The sequence below is a fragment of the Macaca nemestrina genome, chromosome 20 (genome assembly GCF_043159975.1).
Source record: "Macaca nemestrina isolate mMacNem1 chromosome 20, mMacNem.hap1, whole genome shotgun sequence".
NCBI lineage: Eukaryota > Metazoa > Chordata > Mammalia > Primates > Cercopithecidae > Macaca > Macaca nemestrina.
In genome coordinates, this window is record NC_092144.1 from 44,842,109 (window position 1) to 44,869,655 (window position 27,547).

At 53.3% G+C, this 27,547-nt stretch overlaps 2 protein-coding genes and 1 long non-coding RNA gene across 11 annotated transcripts; 1 reads left to right on the forward strand and 2 right to left on the reverse strand.

The window, feature by feature from the left end:
- On the reverse strand, positions 1-3,150 carry KRTDA (keratinocyte differentiation associated protein). Of its 2 annotated transcripts, XM_011765196.2 has the most exons (6): positions 3,009-3,150; positions 1,459-1,497; positions 1,319-1,360; positions 1,098-1,142; positions 384-431; positions 1-143 (listed from the first exon to the last, which is right to left on the reverse strand). In XM_011765196.2, exons 1-6 carry the CDS (start codon positions 3,093-3,095, stop codon positions 105-107), a joined length of 300 nt encoding a protein of 99 aa, XP_011763498.1. In that variant the 5' UTR covers positions 3,096-3,150; the 3' UTR covers positions 1-104. The 2 variants fall into 2 exon arrangements, with proteins under 2 accessions (XP_011763498.1, XP_011763499.1); XM_011765197.2 differs by lacking the exon at positions 1,319-1,360.
- Positions 570-9,914, forward strand: LOC105495523 (uncharacterized). The gene is made up of 7 exons (XR_011617459.1): positions 570-722; positions 3,686-3,781; positions 4,220-4,300; positions 4,928-5,040; positions 8,217-8,386; positions 9,027-9,081; positions 9,735-9,914. It is a non-coding gene; the product is annotated as an uncharacterized lncRNA (long non-coding RNA).
- Positions 9,913-27,547, reverse strand: LOC105495521 (dermokine). 8 transcript variants are annotated; one of them, XM_011765194.2, is made up of 19 exons: positions 27,013-27,547; positions 26,554-26,754; positions 26,384-26,440; positions 25,730-25,780; positions 25,348-25,560; positions 24,123-24,191; positions 23,851-23,901; positions 22,143-22,178; positions 21,390-21,443; positions 19,363-19,422; positions 19,175-19,222; positions 18,958-19,005; positions 15,793-15,849; positions 15,407-15,454; positions 13,827-13,874; positions 12,933-13,004; positions 11,585-11,608; positions 11,428-11,475; positions 9,913-10,231 (listed from the first exon to the last, which is right to left on the reverse strand). In XM_011765194.2, the coding sequence occupies exons 1-18, from the start codon at positions 27,340-27,342 to the stop codon at positions 11,428-11,430; spliced, it is 1,515 nt and encodes a 504-aa protein (XP_011763496.2). In that variant the 5' UTR covers positions 27,343-27,547; the 3' UTR covers positions 9,913-10,231. The 8 variants fall into 8 exon arrangements, with proteins under 8 accessions (XP_011763496.2, XP_011763495.1, XP_070942445.1 ...); XM_011765184.3 differs by lacking the exons at positions 9,913-10,231; positions 11,428-11,475; positions 11,585-11,608; positions 12,933-13,004 and having other exon boundaries at positions 13,630-13,874; XM_071086343.1 differs by lacking the exons at positions 9,913-10,231; positions 11,428-11,475; positions 11,585-11,608; positions 12,933-13,004; positions 19,363-19,422 and having other exon boundaries at positions 13,467-13,874.

Below are 27,547 nucleotides of genomic sequence, written 5' to 3' on the forward strand. Positions count from 1 at the left end.
TGTTGGATGGAAAACATTTTATTGGAGTTCCTGAGCCAGGAAAGGGTTATGGTAGGTTGAGAATCAGCGCTCACACTCGCCCCCTCTCCCAGTGGAGGTCATGGTCACTGGGCATCAGGAGTTGCGCTCCTCAGTCCTTTCAGCTGGAGGGAGAGGGGTCAGGGTTAGATGGGGAAACCCCTGGGTGCCCAGTATAGGATGGCACGGATGGAAAGGAATTTCTGCCTCGATGTGAGTTCCCGTTCTCGTCTATATGTAGTAGTTAAGATCTCCCTTCAGTTTGGTGAGAAGGTTGATCCTCCTTTCCCTGTCCGCACTCTCTCTCCCATATCCTCTGCTTCTTCCCTTACCCCCAATATCCTCCTAATGCCCACACCTCTTACCTTAGGAAAGGCATCCCAGTTGAGGAAAGGAAGTTTCCTTTTGATAGACTAAAAGAAAGAAAGAGAAAGAGAGTGCTGTGTTGCGGGTCAGCCGGGCATGGATCAGTAAGCATTCCCTTAATGAACTCCCACAGTAACCATAGTAACAATAATGTTATTATTTTGCCATTACTTTATCAAGAGCTAATATTTCCTGAGGACTCATTCTGTGTCTGCCTTGCACAAGCATGATTTCAGTGGGTTTTTACAGCAACCTTTTGTGGTGGATTGTCATCCCCACCTCACAGAGGAAGCTGAGGCCGAGGGAGCTGAAGGCATTCGCATGAGGCCACGTGTGAAGTGAGTGCAGTCAGGAGACGCGGACCCCAGCTCTGTCACTGACTTTGCCTTCTAAGTGTGGGTGGGCCCCAGTTTTTCCATAGAGGATGAGGGGATTCAAATAAAATCTTGACCGATTAGGCTCTTCCTCTTCTGCAATTGTCTTTGGGGCTCTGCTCCTCCACCACCATCTTAGGAAAACATGGGTAGCCAGCCAGGACAGACGCCGGGGGAAGCTTTCTTCGGTTGACAGCCCATTGGGCAGCATCCAGGCAGGGCAGTCACTCCCTCCCAGAGCTCAGGAACCAACCCGTACATTTAAAGCCAAAATGTGCTGCCACTACCCTGGGATGACTGCAGACAACCAAGGAGGGCAAGGGGCGCCCGAGCACTCACCTCAAAGAGGGCATGCCAGTTCAGGAACTCATCAGCCTTAAAAGCCTGTGGAGGAAGAGGGACAGCAGAAGCAGGTCAGCTCCAGGGGAGGCCAGAGCTTAGCCCCCAGCCCTCTGGAGAAGGTGAAGGAACCATGGCAGCTTTGCAAGCTCTCCACCAAGGCGTTTATCCCCTCTGTAATGAAGGTATTCACGGGGGCAGCACCAGAGAAGCGTACTCACAGATCGCAACTTGTCGATGTTCAGGAACGGGGTGTTAAAGGCCTAGGCGGAAAAGCAGGGTGTTAGGAAAGTTGCTAAGAAGCACAAAGAGAGAAAGGACAGACTCACGGCTGGAGGGCCGGGGAAAACAGACGGCTTACCTCGGGTCGTGACGCATAATTCTCAATGGTGCTTTCTTCCTAGAAAGGGAGAGGGAGAAAAGGAGGCAGGCAGGTGGTCACATGACGCCAGGGCCCTCACCCACATCCCTGTCTGCCAGCTCTGCCTTCATCCACAGGCCAGTCCCCGAAAGAACGCAGCCTGTTCTCCACCATGGTCTCCATTCCAGTTGCGCACATGGTTGGTGGATGTGCAGGGTGAGGAGGGGGAATTGGAGAATGGTACATGTAAGCGGTGTCGTGATGGGCAGCAGGCAGAAAGCCTGGAGCGGAGCATTCGCTCGGGAAAAACTAGCTAGTGCTGCCCCGCAGTTAACTTAATTCTAAGAGGTGGGGTGTTCTGGAGACACCCATGCTCAGTCCACATAGCTGGGTGGGAAAGATTCGCATGCAGGTGGGAGCCCAGCTGCTGAGGTGAACCGCCTGCCTCTCATTGATTGAGGTTGCTTTGCTTTGTGGCTTTATTGCCACCACTGTTGGAGGCTCAGTTACCCACCCCAGGCCTCAGTGTGCCCCATCGTGTCCTCCCCAGGACACAGCCAAACACGGAACCCGCAGGCTGGATCCAGATGCTCAGATCTCATAAAAATTTGGCTCATTTGTTTTTTGGTTTGAATTGGACATTTTGAATTAGTAAGAATTCATAAATTCATCCCGATTTCTAGTTTCCCCTAAAATTTTTAAAATTCTAGGCACGTCTTCCCACTCCATGGTGTCAGGTAGTGTGAAAGCTGCCCTTTCAGACTGGGGAAGTCAGCCCCCCTTCACCTGAGGCCCCGACAGTCCCCCAGCTCAGTGACATCACTGGCTCGGTCGTCAGCCGCTGAGCCTGTGCCCCTGTCTTAGACTTTTAAATCCAGAGCAGGCATCAGGATTCCTCTCTGGCTGAGGACTGGATGGTAAAGATTCTCACCGTGGTCTGCGCTCCAGAGACAGTGAGGAGCCACCCGTCACGAGGGCACCGCTCACAGGGGCACAAATAGAGCAAAGAGGGGCTAGGCAGGGGTATCCCAGAACACCCCAGCCCCACTCCTCCTAGAGTTAAGTCAGCTGCAGGCAGCATTAGCTAGTTTTTCGCTTTGCTCCACCCTCTCCACCTGCTGTCCATGTGGACGCAGGCCTGGGTTTGGAGCTGCTCTGTCTCACATTGCCGTTCTCCAGTTCCCCCTCTTCCCCTGCACATCCCCAGGCATGTGTGCGCTGGAACAGAATGAGTGAACACTCTGAGGGCCCACGGTGGAGATCGTCTGAACCCAGACGACCCACTCAGTCCTGTCTCCTCCCAGGGTTCAGTACACGAGCCTCCCCCACACACTTCACCATCCCTTCCAGAAAGAGGAGCATCTCTGTCCCAAATGTCTCCCCAGGGATGCTCTGTTCCCTCCTCCTCCCTTCCACAGAGCCCCAACTTCTTCAGCCCCCATCAGAATCCAAAACTAAGAGCCACCTATCCAGGAATGGACAGAAGGTAGAGAGATGGAGGGGTAGGTGGGTAACATGTATAAGAATAAAAATGCAGGTGACGTGCTCACCTCAGAACCACCCAGGGTGGCTCCCTGGGCAGAATGGAGCACCAGGAGGGAGAGGAGCACCACGGCAGGAAGGACCGGGATCTTCATGGCATCAAGTTTGGGGTGCTCTGAGGCGGGGCCTCAGTGCTTGCTCTTTATATTCCCAAGGAGGCAGATGAGCACAGAAATGGGGTCCCCACCCCACTGACTCATCCTCAGAGCCTGTCGCCCACCCCCGGGGCTTTGGGAGGGGGAGGCATGGACTGTTCCTCATTTGCCTTGGATTTCTCAATTCGCATTCTGCCCCAGGCACGTGGAAGGTGAGACTGCAATGGGTCTCTTCATGCAGATGGGGCTGGGACAGAGACAGGTTGGACCTGTCCCTCCGAGGGATTGGCAGTGGTACCCAAGCAACCTCTCCTTTTGTCTTTGTCTCTTTTCCTTATATCCCTATTCCTCTCTTAGAATTCAGGCTTTTTTTTTCCCCCTTTTTTTTTTAAGACAGGCTCTCACTCGTTGCCCAGACTGGAGTAGAGTGAGGTGATCATGGCTCACTGCAGCCTTGACCTCCCAGGCTCAAGCAATCCTTCCACTTCAGCCTCCCTAGTAGCTGGGACTAGAGGCACGCATAACCTCACCCAGCTAATTTTTTTATTTTCTTGTAGAGATGTTGGAGCTTTTTTTAAATTTTCTTGTAGAGATGAAGATGTCTCGCCATGTTGCCCAAGCTGGCCTCAAACTCCTGGACTCAAGTGGTCCGCCTGCCTTGACCTCCCAAAGTGCTGGGATTACAGGTATCAGCCCGCGCTCCACACTAATTCAGGCCGTTTCTTCACCCTACCAAAATCTATGTAAACTCTTTAGCTTGGCAGTGAAGGCGGTCTATGCTCTGAACTCAACCCACCTTTATAACTTCTTCCATTACTCCCTTTGTACATACCTCACATTCTGACCAAACTGGACTCCTTACCAACTGTATCCTTCTTTTTTCCTCTTCCAAGAATCTAGCCATGCTGTCCCTTATTCCTAACATGGCCTTCTCTCATCTCCAGTTCTCAGAACCCAGCACTCTTCTTGGATGAAGCTTCCCAGATTTTTCCTGCCATGCCCAGTCCCTCTCTCCACACCTTTCCTTTCACAGAATTCCCATATTCATTCGTTTCTATGTCTCTGTATCTAAGTGTGTCTATTGTATCTAAGTAAGTCATGTTCTTGCCTTGTTTCCCTTTCAGAATATCAAGTTCCTTGAGGTCAGGAGCTGTATCTTGACCAGCTTTACATCCCCCTAGTACCACGGCTCACAAAGAACCCAGGTGGAGTCAGCATTAGTCAGACCGGATATGTTAGACTTAGTATTCAAGCATCCTTCTGCCACAGTGTACATTTTTCTTCCATGGGGCTGAACCTTTCCATTTTCCAACTGCCCATCTTTTACTCTTGGGTCTTCAGAGAAATGACTGTCTTGAGCTAAGACGACAAGGAACAGGGAAACAAAAACCAGGTCTTAGGGTGCCCAGTTGGAGATGGGATCCAGGTACCCTGAACTTGGAGTGCCCACTCCATGTCATTGCCCTAACCCACCTCGCCCCACCCCCCGTTTGGAAGTTGGATCACCTCACTGTGACACAACGTCCTAGTCAAGCAGCCTTCTCCACAGTGAAGTTCAGGTGGCCAAACCGGCTCCTGCTGTAACAGGGAGGGGCTGGGACATGGACCGGCGCTGCCAGGGCAAAGCAAGACCTTATCAACCCAACCTGATGCAATGCACCGTGGCGGCGGCCCTGGGTGGGAGGGCTGGACGGTGTCCATGAATAACCTTTACGAACCCCAGCAGCTGGGCACCTCGGCTCCATCCTCACGCTGCCCCCACACCCCAGTCCCAGACATCCTGCCCCTCTTCAGCCTCCTCTGATTTTATAACGGCAGCTTCCCCTTTGCAGAGCTACCTGAGGGAACACTGCTTGGAGAACACTCCCTTAGCCCAGATGGCCATGCAGTAGTAGATGTCACAGAGTTGGTGCTCCTGGAAGGGACGAGTTATAGAATGACTGAGGTGGGTGGAGCACCTCCCAAAAGGTTTTCTGGAGGACACAAGTTCTGTGTAATGAATCTTACTAATTAACGAACAGTGACTGAAAAAGCTCATTAGCCACCGTTCCATCCGCATAGGGTCAACTCCAAGAGTGAAGAATCAGACAAAAGAGAACTGATGTGTAATCAGCTATGATTTGACAGATGGGTGGGGGGACCCAGCACCAGTTTTGGCCTAGGTGATCTAGAGCATCAAACAATCCAACGCCATCTTCTGTTTGGCTCTAGAGTCTAGTCTGTGATTGTCCTTTGACAATAAATTGCCCTTCCTATATTTTCCTCTCCACCTCATGGTACTGATAAGAATGTTAGCTGAGTTACTGAGGCTTACTATGTGGCAGACCTTGTACTAAGTGCTCCAAATACGTGATCTCATTGAAATGTCCCAGTGATTCTGACACAGGTGGGTACTATAATTACTCACATTCTATAGGCGGGGGAACCACAGCATATAGAGGTTAAATAACTCACCCCAGGTCACACAGCCAGAATGTGACAGGACCAGCATTAGAACACTGGGCTTCCAGAGCCTGAACCTGTATCGCTCCTCTCTATGCTGGACAGGCTATGTTACAGCCCATGTAACACCCTGTGTGAATTAGACCTATGCCCTGAGAGTAGGGGGCAGACTGCATCAAACCCCCGCAGGTCCCCTTTACAGTGTCCTTTGTGATACATAGCCTGCACCATCAGACATGGCAGCTCCAAGCATAGGTGCATTCATTTAAATGAATCAAACTGCACGCTCTTGACAAAATGAAAACGAAGAACTAAGGTTAGTGGCATCAGCCCCCGAATGAACCTGAGATTGCCTCAGTTTCCAGATGCCTCCAGTAGTATAATCATCTTGCCACACCAAGTATGTGTTTACAGATAAGGTTCTGGTTCTGGCTCTAGTGTTCAACATTCTGGGGTTTAAAAATAGGTACTTTTTGTATCGTGCCTCTAAACACAGGCCAACTGCTTTGTGTGCTCAACCAAAGAAATTCTGTTCCTATGCTGGACAAAAAAGCTGTCTGTGTTGGACTCATGATTTGTTTCCACTTGGCACCTTCCTGGTAGATTTTCTGAGGGTAATTTTTTGGGGTTTTGTTTGTTTGTTTGTTTTTTGTTTTTGAGACAGAGTCTTGCTCTGTCACCTAGTCTGGAGTGCAGTGGTATGATCTCGGCTCACTGCAACCTCCACCTCTCAGGTTTAAGTGATTTCCTGTCTCAGTCTCCCGAGTAGCTGGGGTTATAGGCATGCACCACCACATCCAGTTAATTTTTGTATTTTTAGCAGAGATGGGGTTTCACCATGTTGGCCAGGATGGTCTCAAACTCCTAACCTCAAGTGATTTCCCTGCCTCGGCCTCCCAAAGTGCTGGGATCGCAGGAGTGAGCCACAGCGCCCAGCTAGTTCCATCCTGACATGATTTTTGCTGTGCCAGCTTTAGAAGCCAGTGTCTCTCTCCAGACTCCTCCAGCTTCCTCCATCTACGCTGCCTCAGTAGTTTGTGTCCCTGAGTTGGGTTGGGCAGATGGGGAAAGAGAGGGGCAGGGGGTTCTCCCTGGGAGAGGGTCCCAGCAGTTCAGGTGATGGGTGGCAGGAAAATCTGCCCGATATGCAGCTCAGCTTTGGATGAATCACGGAGGGTTAATGGAGTCAGGCAGCCGCAGAGACTGGCTCTGCAACATCACATATCCAGGTTGGCTTGACTTCCTAGCTCCCTCACTGAGAATACCAGTAAACCCCTGTTTTCCCACAGGCCTGCCCCCACCCCACCCCAAATCTGCCAGAACTTGAGTGTGGGTAGGAGGCGAGGCCCAGCCCCGATTGCCCCATTGTGAGACACACCTAGGGCCTGGCAGCCAGCCTTTTGGGTCTAGGGAGGGAGTGGGGATTCCAAGAGATAGACACTGGGTTTTCGGGGCCTTAGTGAACACTAGGTGGAAAGCCAGGAATCCTGGGAGAGAAAGGGGGCTGGGGTGTGGAGTATTAGGGGGCAGAACTCAGGGCATCCCTGTCCCATCCCTTCCTCCCTTCGTCAGTGTTGTCACACCCAAGAAAGCAGCCTCATCCACCAGCAGGTCCGGTTTCTTCCTTTGCCACCCACCCTATGTGCCCTGTGCTTAAACCTGTCCCGGGAAGTCTTCCCGGATTGGTCCCACTTAATTCCAATCCCTCTCTCCATTGGCTAATTTGTAAATATTTATTTTACTCTTGGTGCTGGGGACTGCAGATGGACAAAAGACCTGCCCTACGGAGTCCACATCCTAGCGAAGGAGACATCATAATGCAACAAAAAATAGACACACAAACAAGATTACTTCAGAGAAGGACAGGTGCTGCGAAGAAAACCGTATGATGCTGACAGCCATATCATGCTGACAGGGCTTCATTGGTCGATGGCCTGAGGGTCGGGTGCAGTGGCTCACACCTGTAGTCCCAGCACTTTAGGAGGCTGAGGCAGGAGGATCACTCGAGCCCAGGAATTCCAGACAAGCCTGGGCAACATGGCAAGACCCCATCTCTATTAAAATACAAATTTAAAAAGGTGGCCCAGGGAGAGAAATTTGAAATTAGTCCTAAAAGCAGATGAAGCTCTGGCTTTCTGAAGACCTTGGTAACAGCCGCCCTTGTTCCCTGATGGCCTGTGCCAGTAGGCCCAGAGGGACCTTAGAGAGGGATGCCAGGCCCATTGCATAGAGCCGTGGTGAGGAATAGGGATTTTATTCCAGGGCTAATGAGAAGCTGGTGGTAGGTTCCGAGCACGGGCTCCTTCCGGGCGTTGTGGAAGAATGGGATCTAAGGAATATGATGGAAGCTGCGGCTTCAGGAGGTCACTGGAGGATCCCTGAAAGGAGAAAGGGGTACCCACCCTTAGTTGGAGGGCCCCTTATGCCAGGGGATCTTAGCCTGCCTCGGGTGTCACTCTAAGCTTTCAAGAGCTGCTTTCAGCTCTTTGGGCCACGAGCACCCCACGAGCCAAGAACCGTGCTCACCCCACGTCTCCCAGTGCCTCAGGGACTGGGCAGAGGAGACCTGAGCTCCCCGCGGGTTTCCACCCCCACCCACGCTCCGGGAAGCTCCCTGTGCAGCGAGGATGCAGCCTCCTCCTTGGGACAGCCCCGCGCTCTCCCCCTTGTGGCCTCCAGGAGGTACTGCAAGGCTCTCCTACGGCGTTGAACCCCAGAGGACAGGTACAAACCAGCGTCAGGATTTCAGGACCCAGGAGAGAAGAGAGGCCGAGCGGAAGAGAGGCCGAGCGGAAGAGAGGCCGAGCCTTCTCCCAGGCAGGCGGACTGGGTCAGCTTGGTTTCCTGAAGTCAGTTTTGGGCCGAGTTTCTTTCATGTATACATCCACTGTGTGAGGCCCTGTGCCTGTCCTGTGGGTGGAGAGTGACCTAGGCAGATGGGGGCCATGCCCTCAGGGAACTCAAACCTGGGAGGGAGTCACTTAGGCTGGCAGGGCGCCTCCTGTCCACCTTTTACTTCCTGTCCCCTGCAGGGATGCCAGGGGGACAAAGGGGTAGGGGATCCTTAATCCGGACGTGTTGGACCAGCTTGGTGGGGCTTAGGGGCTCCAACTGCAGACCCCCAGCCCCATCCCAAGGGCTCCTCAGCGTGGAATACGCCTGGCTCAGCCTGCGCCGCAGCCTCTCCTGTTTCATTGATACAGTGATGGGGTGGAAGTGTTCTCCTCCCTCCCTCTGTATCCTGGAAACACAGGGCAGTGCCTATGATAAGGCCCTGGGTTAATCCAGTGCCCCCAACTTCCTAAGCGCGTCTCCCCAGCCACACCCCCATCCCCACGGCAGCCTGTCCAGGTGGTGAAGCACAGTCTCCACCAGCACCTGGCTCCTGTTTCCTGCCCTCTCCCTGACCTTCTGGGACTGACCTCCCACTTTGAACAACCTCTTTCCCCCTGCCTCCTGACTTGAATAGTTCCATTGTCGCTTTTTCAGGCCACCAAAACACCTGTGGCTGCTTCAAGTGCAAAAAGAACAGTATTCAAGCCGGGTATGGGGACTTACGCCTGTAATCCCAGCAACTTTGGGAGGGCGAGGCGGGTGGATCACCTGAGGTCAGGAGTTCGAGAACACCCTGGCCAACATGGTGAAACCCCATCTGTACTAAAGATACAAAAATTAGCCAGGTGTGGTGGCGCATGCGTGTAATCCTAGCTACCCAGGAGGCTGAAGCAGGAGAATTGCATGAACCCAGGAGGTGGAGGTTGCAGTGAGCCAAGATCGTGCCACTGCACTCCAGCCTGGGCTACAGAGTGAGACTCACTCTCAAAAAAAAAAGAAAGAAAAAAAAAAGAATGGCGGCCGGGCGCGGTGGGTCACGCCTGTAATCCCAGCACTTTGGGAGGCCGAGGCGGGCGGATCAGGAGGTCAGGAGATCGAGACCATAGTGAAACCCTGTCTCTACTAAAAATACAAAAAATTAGCCGGGCGCGGTGGCGGGCGCCTGTAGTCCCAGCTGCTCGGGAGGCTGAGGCAGGAGAACGGGCGTGAACCCGGGAGGCGGAGCTTGCAGTGAGCCAAGATCGCGCCACTGCACTCCAGCCTGGGTGACAGAGCGAGACTCCGTCTCAAAAAAAAAAAAAAAAAGAAAAGAATGGTATTCAGATATAGGTTGGTTAATGATTTTTTCTTTTTTTTTAACAGATGAGGAAAATGATGCACGATGCAGGCTGCTTGTCAGAAATAAAACCCAGGTCTCATCTCTCTCGGCCTCTGTGCCTTATACCAGTTTCAGGCAGATTAGCTGCCCCTAAATCACTCTTCCATCCTCCCTGAGCCAGGCCATCAACATAGCATTAAAGAATAAAATTTGAGAAAGTCGTAGGGAAACAAGACTCATGTTTTATTTCCACAGAGAGACTCAAAAGTAGGAAGCTCCTCCTTCCCGGAGAACTGTCACAGTGACTTCAGGTCACAAAAGGGAGCAGGTAGAGAAAGATGCTGGTGTATCCGATGAGGCTGGTGGTCACTGAGGCCCCACAGTGCAGTGGGAGGAAATAAGGAGACACAAGCTGGGTCCCCAGCCTAGGAAACAGAGGTGCAGCAGCCGGGCCAGGGCTGGTACAGGCTGGGAGCCAAGGGGAGGAGCTCCCTGACTACCAGTGTTTTTCGGGGCCTCGGTGGTGGTTGGAAGAAATTGCCTAGAAGAAAGAAAATCAAATGGTAGCATGTGGCCATTCCTAAGCCTACGGAAATGGGGCATCTTTTCACCCAGCGTCTGGGCGCCCACCATTCTTTTGCTGTCCAACCTGTTCACCTGTGGTGCCCCTCACTTTTGCTTCACCTAAAACAAAGTTTGTGGTTCTGCCGAGCTAAGCTATCACCTCTCGCCCCTGCAGCCTCGCTGCGTCCTGCCTCTGAACCTTTCCACCAGGAGGCTCTTTTCTCTACAGTTCCCCTGCAACATCTCTATCCCAGTCCCTGTGCTCCATCTAGAACACCATCTTCTCTTCCCAGAGCTGTGCCTGTGTGGTCCCACCTTAGGGTGCTTTCTGATGGTCCTAGGTCATTTTCTTTCTTCCTTTATCTCTTTCTTTGTTTCTTTCTTTCTCTCTCTCTCTCTCTCTCTCTCTTTCTTTCTTTCTTTTTTTAGAGACAGGGTCTCCCTCTGTTGCCCAGACTAGAGTGCAGTGGTGTGATCATAGCTCACTGCAGTTTTCAACTCCTGGGCTCAAGCGATCGTTCTGCCTCAGCCTTCAAGTAGCTGGGACTACAGGTAGGTGCCACCATGCCTGGCTAATCTTTCTGTTTGTTTGTTTGTTTGTTTGTTTTCATTTCATTTGTTTGTTTGTTCATTCTGATTGCCCAGGCTGGAGTGCAGTGGCGTGATTGCAGTTCACTGCAGCCTCAAGCTCCCAAGCTCAGGTGATTCTCCCACCTCAGCCTCCAGAGTAGCTGGGATTACAGTCATGCACCATCTCACCTGTCTAATTTTTTGTATTTTTAATAGAGACGGGGTTTTGCCGTGTTTCCCAGGCTGGAATGGTTTGTTTTGGTTTGTTTTGCTTTTCTAGAGGTGGGGTCTTGCTATATTGCCCAGTCTGGACTCAAACTCCCAGCCTCAAGTGATCCTCCCACCCCAGCCTCACAAAGCACAGAGGTTACAGGCATAAGTCACCGCACCCGGCCCTAGATCATTTTATTATGGGTCTTTCTCCACACCCCACCATGAGCTCCCCTCTGCCTTAACACCTTTAGAGCGTCCACGCAGAGCATACCTGACTTCATGTCGCTGCCCACTGAGATCTGAGGATATACCAAGATCCTGGCCCTGCCCTGGGGTGACTATGCATCCGCTCCCAGGATGTGGCCTGGTGCGGCCCACTCTGACACTCACCTACCAAAACTTCACCCACTGCAGCAGGCCAGGTTGCACCCGGGAAGCCTGCCAGAAAAAGAGAAATCTGAGTGGTCACCACAGGGTCCCTTCCACACCCTCTGGCCTCAGGCCCCTTCTCTCTCCAGCCAGATGAAGATCAGGCCCCCATACTCACCGAGGAAGAAGGCGAGACTCCCCCCTGTGAAAAAATCAAAGGAAAGTGATGTGGGGCTCATGGCCTCCCTGTACCCTGCCATGGCCTCCGGGCTCACGAAGGGCCCAGCGGCAAGGGCAGGCTCACACCGGGGCTATCACCAAGGTTCTCCAGTCTGACTGTGGACATTCAGACTGTGGAGTCGGTTTCACAGCACATTTATTATCCTAAGTGTACTTGATCCAAGATGATATTGAACATGATTCCTGGGCACGTACTGGCCAAGGGGGTCAAAAGAGGATAGGCCTCCCTTCGGCCTGCCAGGTGGGTCGACATTGGCCACAGATAACCCGGCAGAGTGGAAGCCACAGGCAGTAAAAGCTGCACGTCCCTCCTCTCACCGGCCTGTGGTTTCTCTCAGTGGAAAGTCCACTCCCCAAGGCGAGGACTTTATTGTCGTGAGAGATGGAAATACCCAGCCTGCTGTCGCTTTGTCAGCCGAATTTGCACTTAGCATATTCATTTACTGATGTTACGAGATTGCCTTCATTGCAACAGAATGAAACCATATTTTCACGTATTTTTTCCTTTCATTTCCTTTGTGGAATAAAGCATCCATTTTTCCACCAACCATCCACTCCCTGGCTGGCCCCTAAGCGCGAGTCTGTTTTCCTCACTCTCCATTCCATCTTCCCCAAAAAACGTCCACACAGAGGGAACCTGTGAGGAAGAGCTGCTCGTGTGTTTTGCAGGTGTCGTTATTTTTTTTTTTCTAGACGGAATCTTGCTCTGTTGCTCAGGCTGCAGTGCAGTGGCGCAATCTCAGCTCACTGCAACCTCCACCTCCTGGATTCAAGCAATTCTCCTGCCTCAGCCTCCCAAATAGCTGGGACTACAGGCGCCCGCCACCATGCCCGGCTAATTTTTGTGTTTTTAGTAGAGATGGGGTTTCACCATGTCGGCCAGGTGGTCTTGAACTCCTGACCTCGTGATCCGCCCGCCTGGGCCTCGCAAAGTGCTGGGATTACAGGTGTGAGGCACTGCGCCCGGCCGGTGTCATGAGTTTTTAGACCCTATATTCTTCTTGGAGAGGGTGTTGGTTCTCAGTTTTCTCTGTTGCTGCTGCTCCTTTTTAACCTTTTCTGACTGGGTGGGTGTGAGGAGCATTGAACCCTCCTGCCTTTCACTTCCAAACTGTCTCAGGGAACCCGAGTCTCCCTTGCAAAAGGGTGGGGAGGCCTGGACTCAAAGAGAGCGGGATCCAGCCTCAGGCAAGGCAACCAACCGAGAGGACCCGGCAGTGAAAGCCTCTCTCCCCATCCCCCATGCAGAGCCCCCAGTGGGAAGACGGGGCGGTTGCAGGTCTCACCTTTGCAGGGGTCTTGACTGAGTACTGCCCACCATAGGCAGTGGGATACGCATGCTGGTTATAGTTGTAGTTCTGTGGAAGAAGTGGGTGTGGGGGTTAGAACAGACGGAAGAAGGCCATTTTGCTCTGGAATAAACATTCCACCTTCCTGCCTGGACCGAACCTTTCTTAAAACGCCTGCCTTCTCCCCTCGTGTCACGTGTTTTCTTTTTTTTTTTTTTTTTTTTGAGACGGAGTGTCGCTCTATTGCCCAGGCTGGAGTGCAGTGGCCGGATCTCAGCTCACTGCAAGCTCCGCCTCCCGGGTTCACGCCATTCTCCTGCCTCAGCCTCCCGAGTAGCTGGGACTACAGGCACTCGCCACCTCGCCCGGCTAGTTTTTTGTATTTTTTTAGTAGACACGGGGTTTCACCGTGTTAGCCAGGATGGTCTCGATCTCCTGACCTCGTGATCTGCCCATCTCGGCCTCCCAAAGTGCTGGGATTACAGGCTTGAGCCACCGCGCCCGGCCCCTACGTGTTTTCTTTTATAGAATCTCCTCCAGCCAGCTAGGGCCCACACCCTCACCTGCCTTTACTGTCCTAGCCCAAATGGCCACCACCTTCTCCTCCTCCTCACCCTGCCCTCGAGTCCTCTCCCAACTCTTCAAGTGTTACTTGGGAGATGAGGGTAGGAGACCAAGAAAAGAAGCTCCAGGACCTAACCCAGTGGGTCCGTGGTAGATGTCTCACCTTGGAAGTTACAGCTGCCACCTCCTACCAGCCTGCACCCGGCTGAGAACGCCATTGAATGGGGTGGGGGGTGGGGGCAAAGAGAATTTCAGATTGCCCAGACCTGGGAGCAAGGCCAAGGGGGACCAAGGGCCCTGCAGGGGAACCTGAGGACAGAGACTCACCTGATCGGCGCCGCCTGCACGTTTCTGCAGTGATGACGTGTCCGCACCCTGAAAGGAAAAAGGGGCCACAGTTTTTGCCTCTGCAGTCGTGCGGGCCTTGCCGGGCTTCCGGAGCCCCAGTTTCTCCCTCACCCCACCCTTTCCACGTGCTACCTATAGAGAAGGCAGTGAGCCTGGAGAAGCTGTTGGCCCAGATAGATAGACGACAGATTTCCACACTCAGCATTGGGAGCCAGGGAGAGAACCAGGTTTGGCAACTCCTTCCCCACCCATGCCCTGGGAGAGTTGACAGCTCCAGCCTGAGACTGAGCTAGAACAAGTGAGTTGCAGCCACGCAGGCTCCTCTGGGGCAGACCCAGGCACCGCAGCCCAGCTCGCCTTCTGCCTGTACCAAGTCCTGCTGCTATGCCCGTAGGCCCTTAGTCCCTGCACACCGATGCCATGCCCCACAGGGTGCTTGAAGGAGGGGTTGTTATCTGCAGAAGCTGCATGCTTAGGTCAGCTCTGGGCTGCAGGAAGCAAAAAAAGAAATACAAGAAAACAGATAAAGCAACTTAAGGCGCTGCAGATGCGCCGGACACCCCCAGCCCCAGCACAGGAGGAGAAACTAAGCGTTGAAAAGCCATCACAGCTTCTCCACTTGGACCCTCCGCCCCGCCACACACACACACACACACAGTGACAGTGAAGTCCTGACTCCAGCATTAACTCTGCCTTATCCATACCTGACCTTGAACCTAAACCCCACTGCAAGCCCTAACCCTGAGGTCACAAACTGGTTGACCATGGGCCTCCAGATATTTTTTGCTTGGTCCACTTAAAAATTAAATTAGTTACAATTAGAGATCAGCATCCTGGTTCTTCGTGAAACATCAGACGACCTGCCACCCTGTTCACACACACATGCATGACCGCACTCAGCTGAAGTCGACCTCCCCCTTCGCAGGGCCCCACCTGTCCAGCCTCATGTACTTGGCACATGTAGATGCGGGAGCAGGCAGCCCTTACCTCAGTGCCCACGGGTCCTGTTTCTCAAAGGCTACTGGCCATGCACAGTTGGAGTGTGGTCTTTGGCACGGTCCAGAGGTCCGGCCCATCCTCCCTGACCCAGGTCTTCAGACCCTCAGCAGCTGCCTCCACTAGACAGGGACCTGACCCCTGCATACCGCCTTCCCATTCCCCCTCAGCTGTCCTCCCCATGCCACAGCCTAGGCCCCTTCTTCCCCACGACGTGGTGTCCCCGCACCTGCGCACGCTGCAGTACCCACCCAGCTGTGGCTCCCCTGGGTCCAGGCCAGGCCCAGCAGGAGCAGGAGCAGAGCAGAGGCAGCGGCCAGCTTCATGTTCATGTGCTTGTGGAAGCCCCAGCGCTTGGCCTTGGCTTTTATACTAGGAGGTCCTCCCACCCTGCTCCTCAGTGACTCACAGCTTCTCCCTCTCACCCCACCCCCACTTGGGATTGCACAAAGCCTGGGAAAGTGGGAAGGGAGGGGAAGAAACTGGGACAGACACCTGGGTCAGCGGCTCGCCCAGGGCCCCAAACCCCGTGTCCCAGAGCTGAGAAGTCCTGCCCCGCTTACCTCAATAATTGCTTTCCAGTTGAGGAAAGGAGTGTTGTGTTTGAAATCCTGCGGGGAGAAGGAGGGCGGAGTGGGCCGGGGAGGCAGAACCCAGGGGGTGGTCTGTGCAGCAAATTGGGGTAGTCTCCAGATCTCGGGTAGGAAGGAGCTTTTGGGTGTGGTTTGGGGTTGGAGGAAGGTAAGCACGTGGGAGATTGAGGGTGGCAGGACTTGAGATGGTATTGGTGATAAGATTTGGGCGATAAGATTTGGATGAGCTATCTCAAAAATGAAAAGAGGGGGAGTTTGGAGACAGGTGGTGGGAGCAGAGGGTGGCTGCCTTGAGGGAGGCTTGGGGAGTCGGGAGGGCCAGGCCTCCATTCTTCAAACAGCAAGAATTCTCCTACCTCCCAGAGTCGGCTGAAGTAGAGGAGGGCTCGGGTGCTGGGGGGTGGGACTTTGTTCTGTGGATGAAAGGTGGTGAGCAGGTTAGCAGAGAGCCTGGGCACGCTCACCCACCCCTCCTCCTGCTACTGCCCTTTCTCAGCCTTCAGAATGTCATTGTGACTAAGGTTTGGAACGGGAGGAGCTGGGAGTCTTTAGGGACACCAGAAAACCATGTTTGGAAACACAGGGAGAGAGAGAGGCACTAACCAACTCTCCCTGTCCCAGAGCATACAATGTTCTCTATCCCAAGTCTGCCAGCCTCCAGCAGAACCTAATTCTAGCAAAACCTCAAGACTAGGACCTGCCTGAGAGCATCCCCTTTCCACCTGCTGGGCCTCCTCCATCCCATTTCCCAAAGCTGTGGGCTGCAGTCACCCTTTCCACACCACCCCGGACAACAGCGGAGACGTAAGAAAGGAGCAGAGACCAGGAGTTTAGGGCAGCTAAGGTTTATTTCAAGGGCAAGGGCTGAGATTAGTGATGAGAGAGAGTGGTGTTTTAAGAAGGGAGTAGGGGGCTCCCATCCATCTGGTGGCTCCTTGTCTGGAGGTCATGGGATGCGAGAGCTCCTCTGGTCCTGGGCAAAGAAATAGGTTCTTTTTTTTTTTTTTTTTTTTTTTGAGACAGGGTCTCACTCTGTTGCCCAGGCTGGAGTGCAGTGGCACGATCTCAGCTCACTGCAACCTCCGCCTCCTGGGTTCAAGCGATTCTCCTGCCTCGGCCTCCCAAGTAGCTGGGACTACAGGCGCACACCACCACACCTGGCTAATTTTTGTATTTTTAGTAGAGATGGGCCACATTGGCCAGGCTGGTTTCAGACTCCTGACTTCAAGTGATCCACCAGCCTTGGCCTCCCAAAGTGCTAGGATTATAGGCATGAGCCACCGCGTCTGGCCAGAAATAGGTTCTAAAGAGAGAGCTTGAGGAACAGGAATTCCGGGACATCGTGAGCCGACACAAGGGTATAAAAAACCCCTGCTCCAGAAATCTACAGGGACCTTTTTGCCCTGCTATCCAAACAAACCCAGATACCCCGGCGTGGGCTTGAGAACCCCCTGCCTCGTCAGAAACATTACACTGCGTTCCCCTCTGCTTCCTCCTCACTCTGGCTGAAGTCCTCAGCTCCCTCGCCCCACTCTGGAGAGCGGGGCTCCACCCTCTGCCCTGCCCACCTCTACCCTGCCTGCTTTCTAGGAGATCTGCCTCCTGAGGAGCTGGCCCAGATGAATCCTGACTCACTGCGATCACTCCCTCGACTGCCGCCCTAGATGGGCAAAAATGGCACGGTGTCGGTCCTGGTTCTCTGGGAAGTGTCTGTATGTGCCCCGGCTCCCATCAGACCCTAAGTTCCCTGTGACCCGGGAAAGAGTCTTGTTTCTACCAGAAACCATTCTCTATGAAACAGAGAGGCCGGATGCAGTGGCTCACGCCTGTAATCCCAGCACTTTGGGAGGCCAAGGCGGGCAGATCACTGGAGGTAAGGAGTTCGAGACCAGCCTGGCCAACATAGTGAAACCCCATCTCTACTAAAACTGCAAAAATTACCCGGGCGTGGTGGTGGGCACCTGTAAACCCAGCTACTAGAGAGGCTGAGGCAGGAGAATCGCTTGAACCCGGGAGGCAGAGGTTGCAGTGAGCCGAGATCAAACCACTGCGCTCCAACCTGGGTGACAAAGCGAGACTCAGTCTCACTATAAATAAATAAATAAATAAATAAATAAATAAATAAAAGAGAAAGAAAGAGAGAACATGAATCCACTGTAGCTGGGTGGGAACATCTGTACTCTCCTGTCTCCTCAACCTTCTTCCTAAAACGTCAGACTTCGATTTTCCTGAGCCCAGTCTTCTTTCTTTTACATTAAAGGCCAGAAGCTCCACTGCTCACAGGGATCAGTTGGGTGGCTAAAATGACTGTGATAGGCCAGGCGCGGTGGCTCACGCCTGTAATCCCAGCACTTTGGGAGGCCGAGGCGGGCGGATCACAAGGTCAGGAGATCGAGACCACGGTGAAACCCCGTCTCTACTAAAAATACAAAAAATTAGCCGGGCACGGTTGTGGGCGCCTGTAGTCCCAGCTACTCGGGAGGCTGAGGCAGGAGAATGGCGTGAACCCGGGAGGCGGAGCTTGCAGTGAGCCGAGATCGCGCCACTGCACTCCAGCCTGGGCGACAGAGCGAGACTCCGTCTCAAAAAAAAAAAAAAAAAAAATGACTGTGACAGGTAGGGACAGTCTGGCCACTAGAGAGTGACCCTCCCACCTATTCCCAACACACCCTACCTGGGCCAAGCAGCAGCTGTTTCTCAGCTCTCGCCTAACCCCATCCCGTGGAAATGGAATCCAGTGTTGCCAAAGTTTTTGAAAGAAACCCGAAATCCAAATCATTATGTGAAGTCTCTCCATGTTTAAACTAATTCATATTCTTAAAAAAAAAAATAGTGGCTCAGAAACCCATCCTTTCATCACCAGTCGCAGCTTCTGCCGGGGCAGTGTCTGTGTGGGTTGTCTGTCTGTCCTTCCTCCCCTCCCTTCCAGTCCAGCCCCCTCTCCTCTAGAGGTGCCTCTGCTACTCAGATATCAAAGCAGCCTGGCCAGGGTTTCCCCTGCAGGAGGGAAGTGTGGGCAGGGAAGAAGGAGGGAGGGGTTCTGCACCCCAGCTGTGTTTTTGTTTGTGTGGGAGAAACTAATGCCTGTCACCCCTGAGGCTGTCGGCCACTGCTGGTTCCTTTCTCTGGGTGTCCATCCTCTCGGGGCGTCTTAGCTCCACCTCCCTCCTCATTCTGTGTACCCTCTAGGAGTCAACCTACTCTCCCCTTAACCTTCCCCATCTCAAAGGGGGAACTGAGGTTCGGGACCTGCTCGGGTCTATGTGTTGAAGCAGCAAAGAAGCCCATCCCCTCCACTCATCCCCAATCCCAACTGCTCCGGATTCTGCCCCTCTTTTCAGGCCTCCTCTGTCCTCCCTCCTCCACCCCCAGTGGGTTTAGTTTTTGTTTTTAGCACTGGCCTAAATGCTCCCTTAGTAGCCAGGGTCACTGTTTCCCCAGCTCACCGAGCGGAGGTTTAGCTTTCTTCCCTATACCCCTCTCCGACGGAGATTGGGATCACACGGCCTTCCAGCCCTTACCTTGCTTATGGCATCCCAGTTAATGAAACCCAGCTTGGATTTAAAATTCTGCAGAGGAAACAAAAAGAAGAATGGCCAAATTGAGTCATAAGGTAATTGGCCGAGAGAGGTCAAGGGCCACTGCTGACTGTTGGTTTAGAAAGAGGACCCCAGCCTGTAGGGCCAAGGGCAGGGGTTTTCCAAATGCAAGTGAACAGGGCCATCTTGCAGAACTCACCTTCCAGAAAGTGTCGAAGTTAAACATCCCAGGAGATGTCTCAGAGTTCTATGGAATCAAGGAGAAATGGGATGAGACGAAGAACCCACTTTGTGAGCCAGAGGCGGGAGATATGAGTGGCAGGAGGGGAGGCGAGGATTGCGTGACACCATGGTCCCAGCCCAAGGTGGAGTGTCGCCTCCACTCACCACAGTATTGACTCCACCAACAGCGTCACCTCCTCTGCTGCCCCAGCTGGACCCCTGCCCCTGGGTGGGGAAAAGGGGGACCGATGTCCAAGGCTTATGCGTCCTATCATGCCTGCCACCTGTCAACCTGCCCCGGATTGCTTCATCCCCACCTCGGTCCAGGCTTCCTGTCCTCCTCTCTGTAAAGCCGCCTTCTCTTCCTTACATAGCCCCTAAAAGTTCACCTAGGAAGGCCTTCTTAGAATGGCTTGCTCCCATGGAACCCCACTCAGTCCCCTGAATCTCAATATTCAGACTCTTGCCTTCACCCTTTTCTGTCCCCAAAACACCCCAAGTAATGAGATTAGTTGGCACGCAGTCCCACGGCACGCCAAGCACCGTGCCTTATGCGGCATCTGCCTCCAGAGTCTGGACTCCACAACACCTTGGTCTGGTGGTGACACAGAAAGCTGTATGGTAACTGAAGGCTATGTGAGTCAGGCTTCACTGTCCTCATTTTACCGGAGGAAGCTCAGGCTAGAAGAGGTTAACTGACCTGCCTGAAGATACACAGATGACATGACAGAGCTGGTGGTGTTTTTAACATATATCTTAAATTTTTTTGAGGCTGGGCACAGTGGCTCACGCCTGCAATCCCAGCACTTTGGGAGGCCGAGATGGGCGGATCACGAGGTCAGGAGATCGAGACCACCCTGGCTAACATGGTGAAATCCCGTCTCTACCAAAAGTACAAAAAAAAAAAAAAATTTGCCGGGCGTGGTGGCAGGCGCCTGTAGTCCCAGCTACTCGGGAGGCTGAAGCAGGAGAATGGCGTGAACCCGGGAGGCGGAGCTTGCAGTGAGCCGAGATTGCGCCACTGCACTCCAGCCTGGGCCAAGGGTGAGACTCCTTCTCAAAAAAAAAAAAAAAAAAACTTATTTTCCTTTCTTTGTTTTTGTTTGTTTGAGATGGAGTTTTGCTCTTGTTGCCCAGGCTAGAGTGCAATGGCACGATCTTGGCTCACTGCAACCTCCACCTCCCAGGTTCAAGCGATTCTCACACCTCAGCCTCCCAAGTAGCTGGGATTACAGGCATGCGCCACCATGCCCGGCTAATTTCGTATTTTTAGTGGAGGTGGGGTTTCACTATGTTGGCCAGACTGTTTTCGAACTCCTGACCTCAGGTGATCCACCCGCCTCGGCCTCTCAAAGTGCTGGGATTATAGGTGTGAGCCACTGTGCCCGGCCTATTATTTTATTTTTGTAAAGTAGAGACAGCATCTTGCTATGTTGCTCAGGCTGGTCTCAAACTCCTGGGCTCAAATGATCCCCGCACCTCAGCCTCCCAGAGCACTGGGATTACAGTTATGCTGATGCCTGGTCAGAGATGGCTTTTGAAACCCCATCTTCTACCTCAAAGCTCAGTGACTTTCTCCTTCTTTTTTTTTTTTTTTTTTGAGACGGAGTCTTGCTCTGTCGCCCAGGCTGGAGTGCAGTGGCCAGATGTCAGCTCACTGCAAGCTCCGCCTCCCGGGTTTACGCCATTCTCCTGCCTCAGCCTCCCGAGTAGCTGGGACTACAGGCACCCGCCACCGCGCCTGGCTAGTTTTTGGTATTTTTTAGTAGAGACGGGGTTTCACCATGTTAGCCAGGATGGTCTCGATCTCCTGACCTCGTGATCCGCCCATCTCAGCCTCCCAAAGTGCAGGGATTACAGGCTTGAGCCCCGCGCCCAGCCGACTTTCTCCTTCTCAACACTGCCTCCCTAAGTATGGAAATCCCCTTGGCCATTCTTCTGTTACTTTTATCTGTTTTTTCCCGTTACAAAAGTAACATGGCTCTGATCCAAATCAAAAGGAAGGAAGGAAGGAATGAACCGAAAAGGGAGATGGGGATCCCAGACCCCTGTTTTGGTCTCCTGATGGTTACTGGACACAGATTTAGAGCAGCTTGCAAGAAGAAACTGACATTTTTGTTTCTTTTCCCAGGATCTTAGCATGCTTCACCATCTCTTCTCCTAAAGCCAACCCTGCCTGCCCCTAAGCTCACCGGATCATTGTCTCCAGAGCCTCCAAGGAGGTGATTGCCCTCTTTGCTTACTTCCTAGGGAGACAGAAAATGGAGAGGAGTTGATGGGGAGGCAGGCGGGCAGGGGGACGAGAGGGCAGAGGAGCAGGGTGTCAGCAAGGGGTTCCTGAATCGGGGGACTGAGACATGAGCATGATAGAGGACTTCCCAGAGCCCCGAGAAAGAGGTCCTTGTCTCAGGGAAGCTCCATCTGCCCTTCGATCTTATTTTGAGCTCCTGTGGGTCGGGTGGCTGCTCACTTACAATGTCCAGAGATAACATTGCCATCTCTGTTTATGTTCATTTCTGCAAGCCACCCAAAATCCATCAGGGAGGGCTTTGCCAGCAAGGCATCTGAATTCTCCCCTGGCTTGGGAGCTGGAGTGAGCCAGGCTGTTGCACTAAATTGATTCAAACTGAAGGACCCTGTCTGGGCTGATTGGCATTAGTAAGAAAAGGGGATGCTAGCTGGAGAGCCAGTAGCGGCTGAGGCGGCGTAGAGTAGACTGGCTGGTCCCCTCTTAAGGGAGAGGTGGGCTCCTCTGGAGTCCTGCTTTATCTGCTGTGAAACGTGGTGAATTCCAGACCCATAAGTACTTCCTCGTTCCCAGAGCTCTCATGTAGACCTGGCAGGGATGTGGGACCACCTGTCTGCCAGTATTGCTCCTGGAGAACCTACCTCTATCCCACTTACTACTGGTACAGTCTCTGCCCCCAGGTCTGCCATCCTCTTACCCTCGTGTTGCTGGAAACTCTCTCTCCTCTGGAGTCCTGCAGGGTGAGACAAAGAAACACAGACCCCTGTTTAAGATCCTGAGGCCACCACCAAAAATTAATGCATTGATTTAATATGATTCCTCTAACAATCCTAATGGCACTGTCTTTTGGAACTGGTTCAAACACTGACTTTTTTTTTGGAAGGACAAAAGTCTAAGAATAGGTAAGGAAACACTGGAAAAGATAAATGGTAAGTGAAGATAAGAGGAAGATAGTAACATACTCTAAAGCTACCATAAATAAAGCAGTGTGGTCCTTGTCTGACAGAATTCCCAGAAGCTCCCCAAAATACTAAGGTATTTATAAGAGGCATTTTAAGTCAGAGGCTGAAGTGTTTGAATACATGGGACTGGGAATATCAGTGAAGTATTTTGGAGGAAAATTTTAGTTCTAGCTCATCAGTTTCCTCCTCTCTGTTTTTAACCAGTTTTCCCCCTCATAAAGGAGCACACAGCTCGGATACAAAGTGTAGGGTAAGTCTGGTTAGATGGAGGGGTGGGACTAGACAGCATACGGGAAAACAAAGTCCAGATGCATCCCAGTTAAACTGAAAAAATGAAATTACAGGACTATGCATAGTGCTAGAAGAAAATAAAAACCTTAAAGCAGTACACCAAGAGCAAAAACCATAGAGGAAAAGATGGCTGTTTTTTGACTACTTATATACTTAAAACTGTGGTATATTATAAAACTAGAAAAGGCCGGGTGCAGTGGCTCATACCTGTAATCCCAGCACTTTGAGAAGCCGAGGCGGACAGATCACCTGAGGTCAGGAGTTTGAGACCAGCCTGGCCAACATGGTGAAGCCCTGTTTCTACTAAAAATACAAAAAAAAAAAAAAAAAAATAGCCAGGGGTGGTGGCAGGCACTTGTAATCCCAGCTACTCCGGAGGCTGAGGCAAGAGAATCTTTTGAACCCCGGAGGTGGAGGTTCCAGTGAGCCGAGATCGCACCACTGTACTCCAGCCTGGGCAACAGAATGAGACTCCATCTCAAAAAGGAAAAAGAAAAAAAAAAAAAAAAAACTAGAAAGAGGGTTACAAATGGGGAGAAAGTTTTTTAAAATCCAGTTTGTTCCCATAAAAGGTTAGTATCCCTCATAGATGATCTAAAAAGAGCTGTCTCTACTCAGCCCCAGCACTTCCTGTCTGGCCTTACTCCTGGCCAGGTGAGTCCTTTCCCACCAGCCTCACCCAGGAGCTTGTTAGCAACGCGGAGCTCAGCCTTACTCAACCCTGTTAGAGCAACCCGCACTTTCACAAGATCTCAGTAACACTAACTCTCAGCACCACGGTTGCTGACATAAAGCCCACATTTCCAGCATAACTGGGGGGAATGTTCTTTCCAAAACACTCTGAATCCCCCAGAGTTCACCACAGTCTGTTCCCTGGCTGGATAGAGGACATTTAAGACAATTGTGCCAGGATCGGTTTACTTGGGATTTCTCCCAGCCTCATCTGTGGTATAAGGTGAGGTATATCACAGCAAGATTTGCAATTAATTAGTACTTTGGAAATTGTTAGCATTTTTAGGAGTGCATTTTGGTTTCTTCTGCTGAAATAGTTCCCCGCAGACAGGGCAGGAGGGGGCTGAGCGGAGTTGAGTTAGGAGGAGCGGGCGCAGTCCCGGGCAGGAACTGCAGTCCCCAAGAGACTTTGGCTCTCACCTGAATTCCAGATCCCCCGGTCCCGCGGGCTTCATTCCCTGGATTTTCACACTGCCGGGGGAAGAAAGTGGAGGCTTTCTCTCAGTCCCCTCCCAGACCAGTCCCAGCCCCCAAATGGGAGCATTTTAACCCTGGGGCGAGCCTCTTCCGCTCCACTCCGCGGCCATCCAGCCCCATCTCCGCGGAGCCTTGGCTCCTCGATCCTGCAAGTGACATCAGCTGCTCTCCTTTTTCTTCCCGCGGTAGGTGGGAGATTCACGCCAGTCACTCACCCCGGGTTTATGTCCGTTTCCTCCGCCGCTCCCACCGTGGTTGCCGGAGGAGGAGCCGGTACTGGATCCCTGCAGGGGAAAGCAAGATTTCAAACGCTGTCCTAAAGGACCTAAAGGGGACCCAGTCGCTCCCAGCGGTGTTGCAGATTTGTTGGAACCCCAATCAGATTCCAGTCCTCTTTCCAGCCTCCACACCTTCCCTGTCTTTAGCCTGTTGGTCGCTGCAGAAAGTTATTCTGAGCATGGAGAAAGCCAGGTGTGGCCGAGGGTATTCGGAACTATGCAATGATTTGGGGAACCTAAGCTGCCGCCCACCGCAGGCCAGGGGTGGGAACCCCTGGAGCCCGGCCGCGCAGTAACCGCGATCCTGCCACCAGGGGGCAGCAAGTGGAAGGGACCCGAGAGCCCTCACCTGGGAGCTGCCGGAGCTGCCTTGGTCACCATTCCCAGAACTGCCTTAGATGGGGGAGAAGAGGATTGTACCGGGAGCGGGGCATGAGAGCAGCTCAGGTTATTTGGCGTCTTGTGTTCACGCACCTCCTCCTGTCTGACACCTTTCCCAGACCCCCGAGGAAGCCAGATGTGGCTCCCTCTCCAGCTCGACTCCAGGACACGGGATGGGAGACGCCATCAGCCAAGGGGTTGGACAGGCCATTGGCCAGGAGGCTGGAGGGACTGCCGACTCTGGAGTCAGTGAGGCCCGGGGCCCTGGGGTGGCAGCTGCGGGGTCACAACGCCCCTTCCTGCCCTCACACTCATGCAGGGGCCCCGTGTGTGAATGTCGTCTGCACCGTCGCTCTGTCAGCGTCCGTAGGTCTCCCGGATCACAGTCCTGCCCCCATTCTCCTGGAAGCTTCCCAGACAAGTGTCATATTCTCCCATGTCCCCCCTCTTCTCCACCACCCCAGGATCTCCTGAGACTTGCCAAGTGGACTTGACTGCAAGAGCTTAGACAGGCGGGATAACGTCCCCACCATCACAGAGTGGAAAATAGGGATACAGAGTCAGAAGCTGTGGGGTGGCTCTGGCAGAAATAATAGTGCGCGTGTCAGGGGCACAGCATGGGTGGGGAACAGGAGGCTGAGGGAACCCCTGAGTGACGACTGCCAGGGAGACTGCCCATCCTGGGGCAGCGGCAGCTTTCAGAGAAACTTGGAGCCCTCTCCCGGCAGGGACCACTAGGGCCTTACCCCATCTCAGTCTTCCACAGAGGTGCCAAACTCACCCAGGAGGACTCACTGCCGCTGTCACCTCTACTGCCACTGTCACCTCTACTGCCACCATTGTTGTTGCTGCTGCCACCATTGTTGCTGTTGCTGCTGCCGCTGTTGCCACTGCTGCCACCACCGTTGCCACCGCTGTTGCCACTGCTGCTGCCGCTGTTGTTGTCACTGTTGCTGCCACTGCCACTGCTGCCCGACTGTGAGCCACTGCCTCCCTGAGGGGCAGGAAGGGAGCAGGGCCAGGATTAAAGACAGAGCACCAAGACAGGCCCCACCTCTCTCCCTCTCCACCCAGGCCAAATTCCATGGTGCCCAGTCTAAGGGGAGCAGAACTTTTCCATTTCCTTCTGGTGCAAAACTCCCGGGTTGCCCCTCTCCACTCACCCCAGAGTTGCTTGAGCCTCCGCCTGAGCCAGATGGTGGGGGGTTAGTGCACTGCGGAGGGAAGGGGACGGTGAGTTTGGAGATGTCGGCCTCGGCCGTGGACACAGGCCAGGCCTCTCCTGTTCTTTAGGGCTTGGCTTCCTTTCTCTTAACATGTTTCTCCCACCTCCCCTTCCCATCTGCCTCCTCCCCGGGCCCAGACCCAAGCCCGTCTCTTCCTCCTTTTTTTTTTTTTTTTTTTTTTTTTTTGAGACAGGGTCTCACTCTGTTGCCCAGGCTGGAGTGCAGTAATGCGACCTTGGCTCACTGCAACCTCCACCTCCCAGGTTCAAGTGATTCTCCTGCCTCAGCCTCCCAAGTGGCTGGGATTACAGGCGCACACCACCACGCCCAGCTGATTTTTGTATTTTTAGTAGAGACAGGGTTTCACCATGTTGGCCAGGCTGGTCTTGAACTCCTGACCTCAGGTGATCCACTTGCCTCGGCCTCCCAAAGTGCTCGGATTACAGGCGTGAGACTCCTCGCCCAGCCCCATCTCTTTCTCTCACCCCAATCCCTCCACTCCCGCATCTTGCTTTCCTCTTTCTCTTTCCCCAGCTCTCGGTAGCCTGCACCCAGTGGCTTCTTCGTTCGTTCGCAGCCCTTTCCTCTTACCCCTTCATTCTGGTTGCCGCTTCTCACTGAACCATAGCCAGGCTGGGCCACAGCTCCCTGCAGAGAAGGTGAGACTGAGTGTAGGATCCAGAGGGACCAGAGAGGCACGTGGAGTGTGTGGGCTTGGAGGGAGGGAGGTGGCAGGTAGCAGGTCTGGGGAGTGACTTTACCTGAGTGTTGGTCCCAAAGTTTGGTGGCCCTCCATTGCCTCCTTGACCCCAGGGGGCTCCCTGAGGGTTGGTTCCAAAGCTGCCTGCTGAGTTTCCAGGGTATCCCTGGTTCCATGGAGTCCCCAGACCTCCAGGATTGCCCTGGCCCTGGCCTCCAAGACCACCTTGGGAGCCAAAGGTGCCATGGCCTCCAGAAGTTTCCTGCAAGAATAACAAACCTGCACTTAGTGGGACCATCTCTGACCCTGACAGAGAAGAGCCAGAGCAAATTGTAGAGAGACCGGGAGAGGGACAGGCAGAGGGACTCCAGGGTGGCATAGGAGGGGGGCGGAACATAGAAGAAAGCTGCCCCAGAGGCTGCAAGTAAGAGATCCATCCATCCTTTCAACCACTTCCCAAGAATCTCAACCCAGAAGCCCACAGCCTCCCATTTCCACACCTGGCCCCACAGCCACTCACCCAAGCACCATTGTGACCGGGTGCCCCCTGCCAGGAGCCGTGGACAGCATCTGCTCCATGTTGAATGACATCCTCCACCTGTCTGCCAATCTCATGCCCAGGGTTTCCCAAAGCATGGGCTGCTTCCCCGACCCTGTTGCCCAAAGCATCTGCTGTGCCAAGGCCCGGAACCTGCCTGACTCCAGTGCCGACTGCTTCTCTGGTCCCTTGGCCAAGGGCCTCCCCAGTATTTGTCCCAGCGCTTTCCCCTCCACTCTGCAGGGGGCCAGCCTCCCCACTGCCCAGGCAGAGGGCCAGCAGGAGGCAGGCCAGGGACCCCTGGAACTTCATCTCTGCCCAGCCCCCTCTCTCTCCAGAGTGTCTTCCTCCCACCAGGGTCTCCTTCTTGCTGCCCTTGCTCTGCGTCTGTGTGCCTTCCTCTGGCCTCCTCCTTCCGACTCCCTGTCCTCCCTCCCTCTGGGTCTGCAGCCTTCTGTCTCCTGTCCTCAACTTCCCGGCCTTCCCAGAGTCCACCTCCCTGTCACTACTCCTTATA